The sequence below is a fragment of the Trachemys scripta genome, chromosome 10 (assembly GCF_013100865.1).
Source record: "Trachemys scripta elegans isolate TJP31775 chromosome 10, CAS_Tse_1.0, whole genome shotgun sequence".
NCBI classification, from domain to species: Eukaryota; Metazoa; Chordata; order Testudines; family Emydidae; genus Trachemys; species Trachemys scripta.
The window spans coordinates 79,651,101-79,671,861 of NC_048307.1; the positions used below are offsets into that span (position 1 = coordinate 79,651,101).

At 38.6% G+C, this 20,761-nt stretch overlaps 1 protein-coding gene across 2 annotated transcripts in view; it reads right to left on the reverse strand.

Annotated features, from left to right (window-relative positions):
• Positions 1 to 3,220: 3,220 nt before the first annotated feature.
• Positions 3,221 to 20,761, reverse strand: part of DENND4A (DENN domain containing 4A) — a 119,320-nt gene continuing 101,779 nt past the window's right edge. For both annotated transcript variants that reach the window (XM_034783867.1, XM_034783868.1), the window contains 12 exons: positions 18,359 to 18,523; positions 14,338 to 15,422; positions 12,633 to 12,849; positions 10,705 to 10,799; positions 8,429 to 8,604; positions 8,185 to 8,331; positions 7,384 to 7,594; positions 6,862 to 7,116; positions 6,095 to 6,212; positions 5,200 to 5,362; positions 4,071 to 4,135; positions 3,221 to 3,358 (listed from right to left, as the gene is read on the reverse strand). In XM_034783867.1, the coding sequence (XP_034639758.1) occupies positions 3,222 to 3,358; positions 4,071 to 4,135; positions 5,200 to 5,362; positions 6,095 to 6,212; positions 6,862 to 7,116; positions 7,384 to 7,594; positions 8,185 to 8,331; positions 8,429 to 8,604; positions 10,705 to 10,799; positions 12,633 to 12,849; positions 14,338 to 15,422; positions 18,359 to 18,523 (2,834 nt within the window). In that variant the 3' untranslated portion in view covers position 3,221. The remainder of the gene's footprint in view (positions 3,359 to 4,070; positions 4,136 to 5,199; positions 5,363 to 6,094; positions 6,213 to 6,861; positions 7,117 to 7,383; positions 7,595 to 8,184; positions 8,332 to 8,428; positions 8,605 to 10,704; positions 10,800 to 12,632; positions 12,850 to 14,337; positions 15,423 to 18,358; positions 18,524 to 20,761) is intronic.

Consider the following 20,761-nt stretch of genomic DNA (forward strand, 5'->3'; position numbering starts at 1 on the left):
AAAATTAATAGACAGCAGGTTGAAAACAAACAAAAGGAAGTACTTCTTCACACAACACACAGTCAACCTATAGAACTTGTTGCCAGGGTAGGTTGTGATGGCCAGAAGTTAAAACTATAACTGGGCTAAAAAAAAAAAAAAAAAAAAAAAAAAAAAGAATCAGATAGGTTCATGGAAGATAGCCATTGATGGACCTATTAGTCAAGATGGTCAGGGAAGCAACACTGGATGTCCCTAAGTCTTTGACTGCCATAAACTGGGGCTGGATGACAGGGGATGGATCACTTTATAATTGCCCTGTTCTGTGTATTGCTTTTGAAGCATCTGGCATTGGCCAATGTCGGAAGACGGCACACTTGGCTAGATGGACCATTGGTCTAACCCAGTATGGCCATTCTTATGTTATAATGTTTCTACAGTTGACTGATTTGCAACAGGTTTTGCCAAAGGAGTATTTAAAAGTTAAGTGTAGAATGATTTCATTTGATAAATAAAAACTACATGGTATATTAATGTAAAGCAAGCACAACTAAACATCAGCAACCTTTAAGAAATGCAGTCTTAAGAGGGCAAGGGCACACTAAGATTGCTTGTCTGAAATAATGAGACATATCCAAGATTTTTATGGTACATTATGTGCTTTCGATATAATACTGAAGGGACTTTTCATACCTGCAGAAGCTGGCGAACTTGTTTGGTCTTCTACAATTAAGGTGGTAGAAAGTACTCATAAGCAAGCTGGGTTAAAGGATTGGGCTATGGATTAAATATGTTGATATTCTGTGCTGGCACAAGTGCATAGTTGCAACGTAATGTCATCAAACGAGACTTGGTGTGGAGACCAGACTCAGATACTTGTGCCAGTACAGGTTAACTGCTCAATCTAAAACATGAAGCCTGCCTCATAGCTTTCCAAGTACCTCTAGAACACCAATGACAGCTCTGGAGAAACAGCTTGTTCTCCTTCATGGCTATTAGGTACTATAGAATGGGGATTATCAAGTAGTAGTAACTGTAGTAGGAAACAGGATTTAAAGAAAGTGGTATAACACTGCATTATACACAGCACAAATATGTAGGTAGTTATTTACATACATGGCAACTATTGTAGGTAACTTTTACTTGGTAAATACAATGTAACTACAGCAGAGCATGCATACATGTCACTAGGATTTACAATGAGTAAGCTCAAAAGTAACGACCATGTATTCCGCATGCTGGTTTTGATGACTGAGTTGAGCATGTTGGCAGCGTATTTATCATGTATTGTAACTGATGATTCATATGGTAGTTTTACAACATCAGGGAGGAATACTATTTAGAAAATGTGGGCACTACAAAATAAAGCATCACAAATGTTTAAAATAATTAAGCATGTGAAAACTGGTGGGAAATGTAACGTTACTATCTCCACCCAAAGAAAAAAAAAACCTACACAGTTAGCAGCATCTTAGAAAAGAGGCATTGTTCAATGAAAGCTATATCCAAAAAGACCAAACGTGGGTCAAGATGTATTTTGCATGTAACATTAAGAGTAAACTGCCGCTCTTGACATTTTAAAACAGTCTGCTTAGGGCAGCATCCCCTTACTCTTTTGAAGAGGAATTGGCAGGTGCTTTAAAATAACCCTCTAAAGGTCTAATCATATTTCCATTCAATAATAATAATGACGTCACTAGAATCTTTCAATTTACTTCACTGGAAACAGGATGGAGTCCTCACTGCCCCTCGTTAACTCTGACAAGATGGCAGATGCGAGTGTCTGGGGCTATGCAGAAAACTCCCACAAAAAGGTATATTTAGCTTTTCCATCTAGGTAAATATCACAGTAGGATTGCTCTTGGAAATTAGAAAGGTTGAGAGATGTCTGCAGGCAAGCAAACCCAAAGCTGTCTCTCAAAGATTGAAAGAGTATCTTCTCCATCTCCAGTGCTGCAGGGTGGTAGGAAAAAGAACATGCACATAGAACCTCTGATATTTTATACATAAAACCTGCTTTCTGGTGTGTAGCGGCTGTGAATGAGTGCGTAACATTTTCTGAAATTTCTAGAACGTCAAAGCATGAGCCAGAAGTCATGACTCCAAGGTGGAGAGTTATGCAGCACTATTTTCTTTACAGAGCCGAAGTTACCGTGTTGCCTGGGAAATACAGGATCAGTCATTACAAATATACCTTATTACGTACAGCATATCCCAATGGATTAAATTCCCTATATATTTCATGTAGCATATTTTCTTATTTAAAAAAGAGTGTAACTTTGGACCACAATGAATTAAGTGCCATGTTTAGGGCATTTACAAACATACCTACACCTCCATATACAGGACTGTACACTATACATTTTATGTGGAACTATTTTTGTAAGCTATTTGCTATACATCTTGTAATATATACCCATAGATATATTAAATTAGTAAATGCCAACAGCTAAAAAGCGTTGGATCTCCTTAAAGTAAACTGTGGGATCCTTCAATGTATTACAGAATTTTGTGGGGGACTTCTACAGAAAGACAGATACTATAGAGTCAGAGTGTTAATAACCATATTTTTACACAAGTTTGCCATACTTTTCATCCGATTCCAATGGTGGTACATAATTCTGTGTGTGCAAGAGAAATACTGGCCCCAGAATGTTACCTAGGACAGTGCTGAAATTATAGACCACTTCAAAAGCAAATGATTTTTTCAAATCCTAATTGGACCAGTTACTATAAATAGCAGAAAAAAATGAGCACTGTCATTAAAATTGCTTATGCAATAAGTTCATTAAAATTCACTAGAGTAATTTAAAAAATTAAAAAAATATCAACTTACTATAAACAATTTAAAATATGTATAATACAACTTTGTATGCGCTTCATAATATTTTGAATATTCTATGTAAACAGATTTGCAGAATTTACTTCACTCTTGCTAGTTTCAGTGCATCATTTTTGTCTGCCTCTCCCAAGTTTTCTTTAAAGGACTGTAAAATGTTGTCCCTTGTTAGAGAACTGATTTAGTTTACGGTTGCCTACTCCACAAAATGATTTGCAGAGAGAAGCAAGGAGAGGAAAGTAGTATTTGGCCCCTTCTTTGCTCATTGTCCATTTTTGTACCTACATAGGCCCAATTTTTTCCAGTCTTCTGACATAGTACATTTGTAAATATGTTTTCAAACACTGAAGACCGAGATGTTCTTTGTGATTTTACACATGTATACAATTCATTAAAATATTAATTAAAGATATGGTTCTCCAAAAATCTTTCGGCATTCCATCACTCCAGTACTTGGCGGTCTATCGCAGTTGTGAGTACTCTTGACCTGATTAGCTGTGAGACGATCATAGGCCATTTTGTACTCTCTGTCAAAAGCATCTGCAGAAATAAAAAGAAAATCTACATATTGTACCATACTTATACAGATGCTAAAATAGGGTTACCACCTTTCTAGTTGCTGGTAACCAGATCCCTTAGGCCCCACCCCTGCTCCGCCTCCTCCCCAAGGCCCCACCTCTTCCCCCAAGGCCTCGCCCCATCGCTTGCTCCTCCCTGCCCCATCTCTCTCTTTTTTCTCCTCACTTCCTGTCACTTGCTGCCCCCTCTCAAGGAGCCTGCCTGCAGGTGGGAGGAGGTCCCAGCTGGGCAGGGGCCGGCATGGGTTAATGACCCAGCGCATCCCCATGACCTGTGGTAACTGGACTTTTGGTTTGGGTACTATTTAGAGTTGCCAGGTCCCCTTTCTGACTGGACTTTCTGGTAGAAAACCAGGCACCTGGCAACCCTAAATCACACCCAGACACGGAAGCCAAAAACTGGACTGCCTGGGTAAAACCTGGACCGGTGGCAACCCTATGCCAATAGTATAGTTGTGCCTATTTTCATGAAACAGCTGAAGAGTCCTTGTAACCATACTTTAATGTGTATAAAAATGTAAAAGACACATACTAGGAAAGCATATTATCAGCAGTTTTCATTAACACTGCGCACATTCAAATATACCAAAATAGATATTTTCTCCTTGAAAGCTGAAATAATGGTTTGTATAAACCATTAATCTACATTTACCTTAATACAGTTTATAACTTACCTATATCAATGTTCTCTCTCCCTAGAGCAACAAGGGAAAGAAATAATATTTCTCTATAGAGGCTCCTAAAAATGTAAAAAAAAAAAAAAAAAAAAAAAAAAAAGCCATTAATTTTCATTCTGAAAGATGGTAGCATTTGTAATCAATACTACAGACAATTCAAAATCATGGCAAAACATAAGTAAACAAACAGGACTTCTCTTAAACACATTGTTGAAAAAAATGCCACCTTGAAAATCATCATTTATTGAGCTCCTGATCTGTGTTTGGTGCTCAAACATGGAAAATGACAAGGTCCCTTTACCTAGGAGTTTATAGGCTAAGGGCCTGATCCAACTCCCAGTGAAGTCACTGGAGTCTGGATCAGACTCTAACTGGAATATGCACACATGGGACAGACTCAAAATATTCCAGCGATAAAAGATATTAGAGACGGTAAAAAAAATTTCTTGTCAAACTTTTCTGAAGAAAAGTGATTTTTTGAGAGAATTAAAGATTTTCCATGGAAACATTTTGATTCTCTAGGAATGTCCACTTTTTTTCTAAATAAAACAAAATCTCATTTCTTTTTTCCCCCCTTTCCTCTTCTCTCACTTTTTTACCTTTCCCCCCTTTTTCCACTGGAAAAGTGAAGGAAAAAAGTTTAAAAGGTGAAATTAAGTAACGTTTTTCTCCCTTCTTGAGACTCCTACCTCTATACACCTTACGAGTATAAAAAATGGGAAGAAAAGTAATAAATAAATAAATAAATAGAAGGGGGGGGAATAAAAGAAAGTGAGGAAAAACCCACCCCAAAATGAAAATAACAATCAAAGCAAAACAAAAACTCTTGAATTTTGTCAAAGAACACCCACAACCCCCCCCCCCAACAAAAACAAACAAACAAACAAAACCATAACCCAACAAATTACTGTAAAATTTGGAACAAAGTTAAGAAAACGAAGGGTTTTTAAAATAAAGCTTTTGCAATAGTATTTTTTTAAAAACATTGACCATATTTAGTAGATACTCCTGGGAGAACATTGCTGAACACCTTGAAAAGGTTGTGAACCTCTGAACATACTATTCATACTGCGATACCATGCTCATTGCAAAAGCTTGCTTCAATTTGATACATGAGTATTCCTACCTCTGTCTTTTAATCTGTGGCCATTTGTTCAGTCGCTCTAAGATTTGACTCATTGGTCCATAGACATCATTCATCTTAATACTTTTCACCATGCTTCTCAAGAGCTCCTGGTTAAAGGAGTCATCATCTTTTTGCAATAAATGGACCACTGGATACTTTTGGGCTGGCAAAGAACAGAAACACCATAAGAAGAAGTGTGCTTTTTGTAAGCAGCATGGTATGAGAAAACCAAAAACAATGGAAGGCTATAAAAATGTGGATACACTCAATACGTTACCAAAAAAAATAAAGAAATAAGCATCAAGTCAGAACAGCATCAGGGTAAAGAAAGAGAACAGGAATATATGAGACAAGCACAAATAAACAGCCATAAATGGGCCTACTGACCATTTGCAGGTCTTTTAGTAGCAATCAAGAACTTAGTTTAAAAAAAAAAAAAACCTCTAAAATAAGAAAATAGGCTAAATGGATGGATTTATTGAAATGTTTTGTACAAACTACTGTATAAGTTTTGTGAATCACCAAGCACAATCCTACTATTCCTTTCTCTCCCATAAAGAAAACACTGACAAGAAATGGTGGCCTACTTATACCGGAAAACAAAACTTGTTGCAGCAGTATGCTGGAAGCTAAAATCTACTTGTAAAAAACACACACAGACACACACACACCAAATAAATAAATATCACAAAAAAGTTAGCAATAGCAACAAACATAACACTCACTCTCAAACAAAAGAGTACGATTTTGACCTGCAAGACAAAGAAAGTGGTTTGATCAAAAATCACTTGTATATCTATACAGGATAACTAAAATGAAAAAAGATCTCTTTTCAAAATATGTTTTTTAGTTGCTGAAAATCCAAGCTACTTTGGTTTTCAAATAGACAACTTACTCTGTGCATTCCACAGAATATATAGAGGCTGTCCTGGATCCTGATGCAACTTCATGTTGTCCCATAGCATCTGAATGAGAACATATTTACTGTCCTCTGACATACAGTTTCGTGGAATCTGAATAGGAAGATTAATACATAAGCCTTTGTATACAGCGATAGTTTATGACTGTTACAACAGCTGACTTTCACAGTTTAACTGATATACATCAGACCAGTAGGTTAGAGGATAACAGCTTTAACCTAAGCCACTGTAAATTGGGCTGTTCATAGCAAAACCACTATTTCCCATTGTAGTCTGGATCCTGGTAATGATGAAAGCCCAGGGCTCTGAAAACAAGGCCTAAAGGGTCTTCTCCTCCTCATCTTTCCACAATCAAACACCTCCACACCCTCTAGTCCTGTCAGCTGCTGCCTTTTGTTTTGTTTTTTTTTGGCCATGAAATAATAAAGTCAAAAATCTGAGTTGTGAAGTCCCTTGTAGTTAGAACAGCACACCAAATTTCATTGCAGCTGCCACCAGTAGTGCACTACACCCAGCACAGGCACCACTGGGTCAAAGTTCAAGAGTGAAGGTATGGAAATACACTGGTTCAATTAAAGTAAATGGAGCGATAACAATTTACACTAGCTGAGGATTGGGCCCAGTTAGTTGTAAACACTTGCACAAGAGCTATTTCCACATAAGGACTGTAGAATCAGATTGATCACTGAAAGACAAACATTCAAGGCCTCATCATTCAATACTGCCCTATCTTTTTTCATACCTTTGAATTTTTATTACAGTGCTCAGAAGAAAGTATTAGTCCTGGTAAGTTACTGGGCAAGTCCAGACGCCTGAAATACCACACCAAATTCCAAAACACGATAGGATGATGGTCTACAAAATCTGCCACTGTTATCACACGATCCCCTTCATTTTCAAGCAAGCTTTCAAGCTCTTTCCATACCACTAGAGGACTTAGGTAAGGGACAGTGATTGGGTCAGGACTACATAAACGCCATTCTAGTCCCAAAGAATCCTATTGTAAAAAAAGGAAGAAAATAAATTATATGAAATGTAGCACTTTATAAAAAAAAATAAATCTTGTGAATGTTAACTGTTCCCTTCCAGCAATACCAACGTCTACATGCTGAAATTAATTTTAGTTCAAATTAAAATCATGAGATCTATTTCTGCTTTTAACTTGGGAAGGTGATTTCAGATGACATTACTACTATTGTGCATGCTGAAGTCTACTGCATATTTAAAACACTGTTGCTTAAATTAGAAACAAACCACTACACACCGTTGTTCCTTGCAAAGTGGTGGGCAGGCTGCCAGTGGGAACAATATGGCTGAGCTTCCGGCTTCCCTTCTCATCCTCTTCCAGTGGTCCGTAAGTACTGACACTTCTTGCTACAGCGTGACTGGGACACTCTGACCCAGCAACATTTTGTCTTCTTCCTGAAGGGATTTGGATACTTCTGGCACAAGAGTTGTCCTGCTGCTTAGATTTGCTGGAAAAGATATGGTTACAAACAAGACCAGCTTTCACATTGTTCTTTGAGTGTTCATACAGACTGGGAGTTAAATAGGCAAAGATGTAAAACAAAAACCTAACTGGCCCACTACTCATTGGATCTTGACCCTCATTATGACTGAGAACCCCAGGCCCAAAGTGGCACCTCAGACTCCACCCAGCCAACCACACTGCCCATGTCACAGGGAAGAGACTCTCTCCTTGCAAAGAACAGAAACACCATAAGAAGAAATATGCTTTTTGTACAGCAACATGGTGTGAGAAAACCATGATGGACACGGGCCCCAGTCAGGGACTACAGCCAATGCTGCAGGATTATGGATGTGTTGTCAGTGACTTTCTGCTATAGGGAGGGAATGGAAACAGTTAACCCAGCTAATCTGCCAAATGTCCAGCTCGCACGGGGCAGCGAGGAATAGTACGGAGGTCTTCATGTTAAACAGTCTTTTCTCATATCTTTTCACATTTTAATCTTTGTAATACAATTTCTTTCCATTAGTTATGAACTTACACATGCCCCCGAATTATCTCAGGTAAAGTATCAGTCAATAGAAAATGCACATTTACCATTTTGAAATAAAATCATCTTGAACAGGCATTACAGATGTAGCAAGACATGATGTGGGAGTAGAGATACAGGACTTTCCTGTCTGATTTGAAAAAGGTGAGGGAAGCTGCATATTCTCTGTAGATAGACTGGACTTCAGAAAGTACCTATGAGGAAATGAAGGGTTAATGTAATGTAAGAAAGTCTTAAAAATTAAAATTTGAGCATATAAAACCTTGAGCGAGAAATCATATAATAAATTACCGCCCAGGTCGCCGCAGATCTCGGATTTCAATATTCAAAAAGGGCAGGAATAGGTTGCCACAGAAGGGACATGTGGTATTGAGATTTGAATCATCTGCAGTCCATCCTGCCATGATTTCTTCATCATGAACCAGACAGTCACAAGTTCGACATCGCGAACAGCTTGAGATGAGTACCTGTATATAGTACTTAATTAAGAGGAGTTCTATAGGGGCTTCAGAACCTCTTTGCTCTTTGTTACAAAGAAAATGCATAGACGAGAACAACAGACTAAGGCCAAGATGTTCATGCTTAGGTGCCAAAAAGCTTAGTACCTAAATAAAGTAATTGCCTAACTTTAAGCACTCAAGATTGAACCTTTTGGCCTGAATTTATGTATTTCAATACATCAATAGTAAGCTTCAATCCAAAGTACATTAGTGTTCAGTCGATGCTTTCATGGACTCATCCGTGTCATAGGGTGAAACAGAAGTGAATGATGGAGAGAATGAGATCTCTCAGAGGAATTAATTACCTGCAAGAATGAGTTTGTGAAGACTCAGATCTACTGTAATGTAAACAGATCAGGGGCTAATATAAACAGATTAGGGACTGAATTAATTTGCTCATGCAGTACACAAATACATTGTAGCTGAATTGGTTGGCTTCCCTTCTGACTGGTCTACCAGGATAGCTCAAACCTTACAAACACTGATGTATCTAGAATAATAATGTGAGCTTTGTTATCAGTTTGCCAAAGGGACATTGTAAGTTGTTTAGGCCTAAAATGTAGGATTTGTTAACCAAACCAGAAACCCAAACACCCTAATAGTAGACAAGTTATTTTAATTAATTTAAACAAAATAAATAACTGCTTGAATTTAAGCACTCCTCTGTAATGATGGTTAGTCCAGGAGAACTAAAATCTAATTGAACAGAGAAAAGGAACTAGTCTAGTTTCATTTTGCATTTTACTGAATTTGGACAAAGTACATAAACAGCATTAGAGGTAAAAATAAATCACATCTTAAATATTCTTTCAACATCAATAAGGAGAAGTTACTTATCTCAAAGAACTCCAGTTACTGAAGGGATTATTGGCCACATGGATCCTACTGTACGTGTGTGCACACATCTGTACAAACCTGGAACATTTTAGCCAACAGAGTATGTGGGGGCTGCACTTGCTCTCTGCACATCCTTGTGCCCCAAGGTATAAATGGTGCATCAGCCTTAATTACCACTCAGTTCCTTCACTCATACAGAAATCCAAATAAAGGCCTCATATCAGTGGGGAAGGAGGGTGGGTGGGTTGTGAAATCTGCATAGACTAAAAGCCTCTCAAAGAACTCCAGTTACTGTAAGAGAAATAACCATCTTCTTTGAGCATTTGTCCACAAAGATCGCATGGTAAGTGACGGACTAGCAGTTACCTCTCAGAGAGGTGGGTGACAGGAGTCCTATCTAAATAACAACTTTAGGACAACCCTGCCAAATAGATCTAGAAGCTGCCACAATGGAGCAGTGTTTGGTAAATGTATGAACTAAATTCCAAGTAGTCATCCCACAGATCTGAGAAATAGGGTCTCCCCTAAAGCAAGCTAGGGATATCAACTGAGCCCCAGTAAAGCATGCCCTAACTCAAGAGGAGGAAGGTGTGAATGAGTAGGAAATCTCAGACACTTTGGGCGGCGGGTGGTGACAAACTACCATGGGCAGCGAAAAGGAACCGAATGGCCGTTGGGGCTGCTTCGCCTTCATACCCTCCCTACAGGATGTGCGAGGGTGGGAAGGATGTGTGTGCAGCTCCAATAGGCACTGCTGGCTAAAAGGTTCCAGGCTCACGTGCATGGGGCCTACACACCCACAGCAGGTTCTGTGTGGACAAAGACCCAAGGAAGAAACTAAAATTAATCACAGTTACCATTTAAAAAAAAAAAAAAAGTATAATTTTTAAATTGACAGAGTTGTTTAAGATGTGTTACTATTTCTTTTAGATTTCCAAATCCCATGGCAACGAATTTCCTCAGGATCCTTTGAAAATCCCAGCCTTATTCTAAACTAAGGGATTGCAAGAATAATCAAGACAGTTTTAGAGCCGGAGCATTTACCTATTTACTGATTTCTACTATACGGACTCTTTAACTTGGAGTTTTAACTGAGTTTAAAGTGGCATTTCATTGTTACTTGGAATATGTTCTTTTGTCTTTATTTGGAATATGTTTAAGAAATACATGAAGAAATTATTTCTTTTCTATCCAAATGAAGATGCTATAGCAAGACATATCATACTATACCTCCATAGCATAGTTCTGAAACACACTGGTGCTACTTGTGCTGCAAGAAGACATCAACTCTGATTTGTCAGGCAAGGGGAACTTTGAAAGGGAACCTATTAATTGAGGATAAACAAATAAAAGGAAGTATTTGTTACTACAAAATATAAATTTACAGTAGAATCTAGATTGGTCTTTGACCAAGTGACTTTACATAGTAAAGTATATTTAGGGAGTTACAGCAGGTCAGTTATTATGCTGGAGATGCCCTGGAACAGAATGAGTTGCTAAGAAAGGGCCTGAGGCTGCTGCCTGGTGCCAACAACAGGGATAGCAGTGAGCTGCCAAGCATGGAAACCCAGTATATGTAGATTCTGTGCAAGGCGCATGCTTATAGCTAGGAACAGGTTCTGATGAAGCAATTCATATGGTTCCTGCATGAATCAAAGCTAAGGAGGGATGAAAGATTCTGCTACAGAAGCAGCTAGACAGAACCACCATTACAGATGGGGAAAAATGAAGTACAGGTGGTTAAAATCTCTCTCATACCAAACAAACAGGAAAAAAAACACTGATAATTCACTAAGGGATAACTTGACAATTACTAATGACAATGTACGTGTGCATGCCTTCACGTGCACATACAGGCAAGATAGAGTGGGAAGAGGTTTAAATTGTTTTGGTCCAAATGCATTTTCTTTCAATTCTTACTAAAAAAGCCCAGCACGGTCACCCCTAATAGAACCCAAATAACCCCTCAGAGTATGCCATGCAGCTTTCACCTCCCCCAGCCTTGGTATGCCTGTCCTCCATGCACAGACTCTACTCCAAACAAACAGTTACCGTGCTGAACTCCTTCCCTCTTAAACAAGAAATTAATTCTTGCTATAAACCCATTTCCCTTCCATGCTCCAGTCCCCTAACTGCCCCATATTCACACACCACCACTCCAGAAACACTCCCACTCCAGCAGCAGAACTGAAATTCTGTCCGCTGGGTCCATTCCTGTGAAACCAGCAGCAGGGCTCCGTGAAAGATATTTGAAGTTCTCCTACTGTCTGCTGTCCAGAGAGAGACAGACATTTCTCACCAGAAGGGGTTAAATGAATGGAATTTGTTTTTTGCAGGAAAAAAAACAGTGATACTAAATGACTTGCTCAACATCAGACAGTCTGTGGCACGGCCCCAAAGAGAACCTAGCTCTCCTGACTCCCAGTCCCATACTTTCCTCACTAAACCATGCTTCCTCTCAATTTGGTTGTGGTTAAAATGGGGTACTCTATCATGACATTTATGCAGAAATCTGTATGCAACACAAAAAAACCAACCATTTAATCTCCTCTAAAGATTAGAGACAATTCAGAAATCAGAGACAGAAAATGCCTGTCTTGCTCTCTACACGGAAACACGTTACTTTTATTAAGGATTTTTATTATTGCTATTAAGAAGAAAAACAAAAAAGCCAGGAACAATAAAATGAGCTACCAAACAACAAGCCTTGTTAAAGACATTTGCAGGTTATATAACCCTCTCTTAGTCAAAAAGTGCAGTTGTCTCTATTAGCCATTGAAGATATTGGAGCCATACAAGATCAACTCCAGGAACAATGAGATGGAATACAGAGGTTCATGAGAATATCATTATTATTATTACTATTTGTACTCCCCAGTCATGGATCAGAACCCCATTGTACTAGGGGCTGTGTAAACACGGAACAAAATGATGGTCCCTTTCCCAAGGAGCTGCAATACGAATACACACACGGGTGAGGACATGTATGCAAATTACTACCTCGCTGCATGCGTTTGCTTCCCCTCACAAAAAGGGCTAATGTATCTATTGTGATCCCAAATTATGAACTAAAATTATGAAGAGATGCCACAGCTTTCAACACTATAGTTTTGAGCAAGGGACTGCAAATTTAATGAAAATATAAAAAAAACTCTTACCACAGTGATAGAATTGCTTGGATGAGCCATCATGAGAAGCTGAACTTTCTAGGCTTGTCCTACTTAGACCAATTCCCTTAATTACCGAGGTGTCATTGTTCTCTTGAGGAGAAGAAGTACCTTCAAAGTCATTGCAGACATCTTCATCAGTTAGAGAGGTAGATTCTGAATCCAGAATTCCAAGAGATGAAACACTTGCTCGGTCTGAATTTTGATCCTACAAAGAAACAGTGATATTGTTATTTTCTATGCTCAGAAAATTAAAGGCAAATGGAAACATTTCTGAAAGATAAAAATGTTATTTTTATTTTATTATGAGAAGTTGGACACCCAAGTATTTCTCCCTGATAGACAATTCACCACAGATTTGTATTGAGAACCTGTATCTGTATAAAAGATAAATCAGTCTTTATTCAGTAGATCTCTATGGGCTCCTTTTTAAAAATTCCTTGGGTTAGATCCCCAACATGCACTGGGAGCCTGTCTACACTAGCATTTCCACTGTTTCTATGATTGATACAAGTTGAACCAGTGGCAGCGTTGGTGGGAATTCAAACAAAACAATTCTAATGCAGACACAGCTTTAGATCAGCTAATCACTGAATATAAGAGGACTTCCATTTTTCAAATTAACGCTGGAACAATTTTTCTTCAAATTGTTTCTGTTTATTTAAAGACAGACAGAAGTGTCTGTTAAACGGACATATACAAAAAGATATTTGCTACATAAAAAATACTGCATCATTCAGACTATTTGAAAAAGCATTTTCCCAAGGGCACAGTATTTAAGATAGTTTATATAAAAAGGAAAGGGTCTAGTAGCTGTAATACTGTACAAACTTTGAAATGTACATTTCGTGTAAAGTTGCATTTGTCTGAGAATTTCTCGCTTATGATGGACAAGCTTTAATTTACTTCTCTAAAGTAAAGACCAAAGAATATTTTCCTAGTCTGAGTAACCACTATTCTGCTCCATAAAGACATATGTTAAATAAAAGCTGCACGTATTTTAGTCTGGTACTGGAAAACACACACATCTAGTTCCCAAATATCATTAGTAAAAGATTTACACTACAGAGGAAAAGTATCTGCTGGGAGCAATAACCACCAAGAATTTTTCTGTGTTTGTGCCAGCTAAGCCTAACTGAAAATGCTCAAGAATCCCCTATTTTTCTTCACATTACATTCCCCCTCATATGCCAAGCAACCCACTTAAAGACACCATGCTGGTAGCTGAACGAATAAGATGCCCTTCCAAATCCATCAGTATTGCTTCCTAATTGACAAGAGTTATCTAATCTGCTCCTGCTCCAGGGCGCAACATGCTATCTATATTGCATCCCCAGAAACTTCTGGTGCAGGAAGTGAGAAACTAGTACTGCTAATACTATAATTACTTGAATACACACTGAATCTGTAGTTGCTGTTGACTTTCTTGTCAAACTTTCTAGGACCTTCAATTGCTTTGAAAATGTCAATCACTGCATTTAATTGAATAATGGTCTGATCCAGTACAGTAAATCAGGTTCTGGCAAATCCCATTTCATCACTAATGGATGTTGTGCATATACTCTGCCTTGATGTATGTCAGCCAACTAGACCTTTTCCATACACAAGATTCAGTGTTTCAGGCTCTACAGAATTATGTCCTTTCTTCATAGAAATGTATCTTTTGAAAAATCTCAAAGTAATTGTGAAAGTTTACCTTTGAGGATGCAGCATACATAGTAAACTTTGAATACCACTTGCTAGCCTTCTCTGCAACGCCTTTCCCAGCAGAGAACATGCTGCTTTTCAGAACATCAAATGTAGGTGTTAATAGTGTATCTAAGTTGAACGAAGGTGGAGACACTAGAGTTAATGCACCAGCCATGTCCTGCGACTGTTCCCTCGCTGGACTGTAAGATGGAGAGGACCAAAGCCTGTCCCTTGGCCTTTCTTCATTTTTTATGTGGTAACTTTTGGATTTGATAAGACTCACTGGCCTGGGGGAATATGGGGGAAGGCTGGATCTTCTGCATGGCTGGGTGACTGTCGGACTCTTTTTACTAACATTTCTGTCATCGTATGTTTTTTGCAAGTCAATGCTTGGTGCACGGCTTGTCAAAGGGCTGCTCATGTTGTTCATGTACATCACTATTTCTTCAGCTAAATCTCGCCTTGCAGATGGCGTTGAAACACTTTTGTCATCATCGTCTTCATCATCTTCTTTCCGTTGTTCTGTCTCAGCAACCAGCAGCGAGAGGGGATCAAATCCAGTTTCCACATCTGTTTTTTCAACTGGTTTTATTAGAAAGCTGCTATTACGCTGTAACATCTTAGGCTTTTCATTAGACGACTTTACTGTTTTAGCTGTGTCAGGTTCAGCATCTAAGTCTTCTAAATCAAAGATAACAGGAGACTCTGTTTTATCTACAAAACTGCCATAGAAAGGTGCATCTTCATCACTAGATTCCTTCTCCATACTCTCTCTCTTAGACCCTAAAGATGACTTCCTAATGTCAAGACTATTCGGCCTTATGCTCTTCTGGAATACATTAGACAGTATTTTTGCATCAGCTCCTAATTTTTCCACAATGTCTCCAGGGCTTGCATTCTGGTTAATTCTATTTATCATGAGCCCCATCAGGGCATCTCCACTCAGATTACGGTTCCTGCTTCCCCATGCCATCTGTTTTAGGTCAGGTTCCACAGCACTTTTATGTCTCTTTCTTAAGGTTTTACTTTGAAGAACTCCTGCTTCATTGGTACCCTCAAAAGCGGATGTGAAAAGCAGCCCTGCTGGGCTTTCTGAAAAACAAAAATGAGTTATTTTACTTTTGTCAAACAACAAGAAATAAAAAAAAATGTCAACGTTAGCAAAAAAACTAGAATGTAGAGCTGCTTAATCTTTCAAACTGGTAATAGTATCAGCTTGTGGATACTACAGCTGGGTTGGCTTGACTGCACAGATGTCCAGAGATATTCAGGGAAATCCTGCACATCACTGGGTACACCCATGTGGTGGTCAGCTTCTTTGTGCCACTGCCTGGGCTTCCCCCACTTGGCAGTAAGGCTCCTTCAGGTGTTGTGCAGCCATTGCCTCCCTTCGAACAACAATCCCTCCCCACTAAGTTAGGGGATATTGGGGAACGAGGGAAGGGAAGCAAAATCATGGAGTGGCTAATATGGTACTTGATTATTAAAGAATTAAAGGAGGGTACTGTAATTAATTCAAAATCAACATGGGTTTATGGAAACTAGATCCTGTCAAACAAACTCATTATATTTTTGGATGAGATTACCATTTTGGTTGATAAAGGTAGTAGTGTTGATGTAATCTATTTAGATTTCTCTAAGGCTTCTGACTTGGTATAATACAAAATTTTGATTAAAAAGCTAGAATAATATAAAATTGACATGCACAGGTTAACTGGATTAAAAACTGGCTAACTGATAGGTCTCAAAATGTCATTATAAACGGGGAATTGTCATTGAGCGGGTGTGTTGTCCAGTGGGGCCCTATGACATTCAACATTTTTACCAATGACCTGGATGAAAACATAAAATCTTCACTGATAATTTTGCAGATTACACAAAAATTGGGGGAAATGGTAAATAATGAAGACAGGTCACTGATTCAGAGTGATCTTGACTACTTGGTAAACTGCACAAGCAAACAATATGCTTTTTAATACAGCTAAATGTAAACGTAGATACATATGGGAACAAAGAATGTAGGCTGTACTTACTGGAAGGGGGACTCTATCCTGGCAAGTGGTGACTGCCAAAAGGTTTTGGGGGTTGTGGTGGATACTCAGCTGAACATGAGCTCCCAGGGTGACCCTTTGCCCAGAAGACCTAATGTGATCCTGGGGTGCATTAAGAGGGGAAGTAGAGAGGTATTTTACTTCTATATTTGGCAACGGTCCGAATGCTGCAGGAATACTGCGTCCAGTTCTGGTGCCCACAGTTCAAGAAGAATGTTGATAAATTGGAGAAGGCTCAGAGAAGAGTCATGAGAATGATTAAAGGATTAGAAAATATGTCTCATAGTGATAGACTCACAGACCTCAGTCTATTTAGCTTCACAAAGAGAAGGTTAAGGGCTTACAGTATCTACATGGGAAACAAATAGGCTCTTCAAACTAGCAGAGAAAATGTATGACATGATCCAATGGCTCAAAGTTGAAACTTGGCAAACGCTGACTGGAAAAAAAGGCATGAATTTTAAGGGTGAGTAATTAACCACTGGAACGATTTACTAAGGATTGTGGTGGAGTCTTCATTACTCACAATTTTAAAATCAAGACTGAATGTTTTTCTAAAAGATATGCTCTAGAAATTTTTTGGGGGAAATTCTATAGCCTGTGTTACAATGGTCCCCCCTTCTGGCCTTGGAATCTGTGAAGGGGAGAAAAGGGGAGCTCTCCCTCTAATTTTAGCAGGAAGAGGAAGGGAAGGAGTTATGCTCCCCAGAAGAACGCACACAGCTTCCCTCGTACTCTCTAACCCCTGGATGTCAATACACCGTAAAAGGGATTGAAATCTGAACTGAAAGAGATGCCCATAAAATGATTTTTAGAAAAACAGCAGCATCTGTCAGAGGGCCTCTAAGTCACAGCATCCAAGCATATTCTGAAAGCAGCAGCAAGAAATTTCAGGCTCGTTAAATTAGGTTCCCATTTTACGGAAATGGTTATTCACTAATAAGAGGTGTAATAGCTGGGGTCAACAAACAGAACCGTTTCTGAGGACAAAAACCAACATTTTTTAATGTGATTAACTAGAGCCAAAGAAACAAGTCTGAATGTCAGAGCAGACTCCTTAGTTTTGTCACTACATTAGAATCCACAGACCTGAAAACATGACACATCACACTATTTCAGCCATAGCTGACAGTGTTAGAATAATTAGACTTCACATTACTAAAGGGCATGTAAAACAGTTGGAAGCGTCATTTAATTATACTGGTTTGACACCTCTACTTTGACCTGCAGGAATTTGATACTTGCAGGAGGTCACATGTGAGAGACAGAAGAAAATGCCATGTGTAGAGTTTTGGGTGTTTGGGAGCACATGCAGAAACACGAACAGAAAAGTCAAGAAAAGAAAATTCTGGAAATCCAGCCACAATATTCACAAAGTTGTCTCCTTGATACAAGCACTTACAGACGACAGACCCAATCTAACTCATACTGACATTACTGAAAAGAGTTTCATTTACATCTGCCATTTTTTTTTTTTTTTTTAAATACAAGTGGTGGAGGCTGCAGAGTTGCTACCATGATTCAAGACAAGAGTTCAGGTACAAACCCAGCACTTTTACTTTTCAGACTAACGAAGAATACACGTGTCATGACGGTAACATAGGTGATGTGTAGACGAAACAAAGACCCTCATGGTCCAAGCCCAAAGCAGCATTATCATGACCTTGGAGAACAGTATACAATTATGTACAAGTCAGTTGCTGTAATAGCAGCCAGCAACTTTGGTGATTAAGGGGAGAAAAAAAGGAAACAAAAACTAAAACCAGCACAAACATAAAAAGCTGGCCCAGAGAAAAGAGAATTGTTTAAGCGCCAATACTTTTCTCCCTATCACCATACTGGTGTACACAAAAACTAAAACCTAGCAGAGACGCAGCTCCATGACAAATAATGCAAGTTATGCTCTGATTAAAAAACAAAACAAAACAAAAACCCCAATTACCGTTAAATAAAGATGAAGTACAACTATTAACTCACCAGTGCTGACTTCCCCAGCTGTACTGTCAGCATTATCAATGGTACCATTGAGTCGTACTATGTTAGAAGTGGCTTTTGCTACTTGAATTGAAGTACTACTTGAATTTTGATAATTTAGCTTGGGAAGATAGTCACCACTTCCTTTTGCACTCTCTGTTTCAGACACTGTGTGCATAAAAGAATACATGAAAAATTTCATTAGGACTGAGGTAACACGTAGAACAAGTTTCAAATTCCCATTATCTATAGGCTATTTTTTTTTACAGGATTAGTTAAGAAACTGAATGACAGCATGTGGTGATACTGATCAATTATACCAAAAGTAAGCGGAGATGTTCTAGTCTGAGACATCCCCTGTGGCAATATTAGCAAAGATTACTGCACCAAAGAATGGCTAACTGAATTGTTAAATGATACACTTCTAGAAGAGCTCAGTGGAGAAAACAGCATCCAAATATAAATTTGTAATCTTCAAGATTCCAAAATGCAATGATATTATAATGCTACTAGGAGAAACTCTATGGCTTGTGTTAGGCAGGAGGTCAGACTAGACGATCAGAATGGTCCCGTATGGCCTTAAGATCCATGAATATGAAATGAGACTTTCTAGTGACCAACTACAGTCTCTTTTTCTAAATATAATTTTATACAATTTTCTAAATGAGTGTTGCTGTTGTTTTTTAAAAAGAACAACGAACTTTTCAAACATTAGATCTTACAACAGCAATAAAATTTTAATGTCAGATTTATTGAACTTGCAACTTACATTTGAATGCTGCAATATTACATGTTTCATCTCAGTGGAACCAATTACATATACTATTAAGTAATGCTTAATTTAAACTAACTCGCATTTTGTTTCAAGGAAAACAAATACAAAAGAGGTTCCAATACGTCCTCACTCTGCAAAAACAGGAAAACACCTATTAACCTAGGGCAACTGATAATTCAATGAACATTTCCACTAAAAGCAGTAGTTAACAATATATTTGTCCAAAATATATTTAGTTGTAAGAGCATTAGGGCCTGATTTTCAGAACTCCTGAGCACCTACAATCCAAATTTAAGTCAAAGGGAGCTACAGAGGTTTAATCACCACTAAAAGGGCATGTCTACACCACAAATTAAGATGTGACTGTGGTGTAGGTAGGCCTACCCACACTAGCTTTAATCTAGCTAATGAGGGTAGTAACGGTAGTGAAAATGCAGTGACACTGGCTTCAGCACAGACTAGCCAGTCATGTACAAGCCCACCTGGGACCCGGGGTACTTACTCTGATTGCTAGACTGTATCAGTATTCTTATTTTCACTTTTCAGGATAAACAAAGTTACTCTGATATATTCATCAGAAAAAATTGAAATGTCTTCTTACTTAATTAGCTCTGAAAGTTGAGTTACAAATCCTTGGAAGTTTTCCAGGTGCAAACACTAAGTCTCGAGCAAAACAGCAAGATTTTACTTTTATTCATTTTTGGGTTAGGTAACATAAAACTGATTTGTCCACAAGAGATTTTAAAATAATGTAAATTCAAAAGACTAGGAAATTAACCACTTGAAGAAGCTAAAAGATTTTGATGTTTCTGTGCTAGTGCACGTTTGCTCCACTGAACATTTCATCTCAGTTTGTTTGATAATAAAAAGGGTCGACAAAGAAACAACACTGTTAAACAACAGTTGTCTCTCTCTTCCATCCCCCTCCACACACACAGTCAGAGAAACCAGGTTTTGTGTGATGGAATAAATAGTGTTTGGGGAGGGTAAAATGGAATTCATCCATTCAATCCAAAGAGAGGCTTAGGAGCCAGAATACAGGCTGCTACCCTTTCATATCTTTGCGCCACTGGATCTGCCTCAATGCAGATCCAGCTACACCCAATGTCCCTCGAGAGGTAACTAATGCCAGATCTATGCTAGAAAGTTAGGTTGACCCAGCTACATCACTCCAGACAGGCCTGTGAAAAATCCACACCCGAGCGATAGCATTAAGCCAACCTAATGCCTGGTGTAGAAACTGCTAGGTCGACAGAAGAATTCTTCCGTTAACCTAGTTATGTCCTCTCAAGGAGGTGGACTAACTACAGAGATGAGAACCTCTCCCATCACTGTAGTGAGTGTCTACACTGAAGTGCTATAAGCAGTATAGCTGTGACATACAGCATTTCCACTGAACACAAAGCCTAAGCAAATATGTAATGCTGCAGTACTTACAAGCACAGAATCTGTATTTGTTTTAGAACTGATTTTTCCAAAAAGATGTATCATAATTAAATGCACAGAGCAGGCAACTGCACATCTAACCAGGAGCTCAAGTACACGGGCATGCAACTGATCATTTTCAACAGGTGACACCTACAAGTGCAAAACATTTTCAGCAAAGCTAGTGGTGATATTATGTTTTTAAA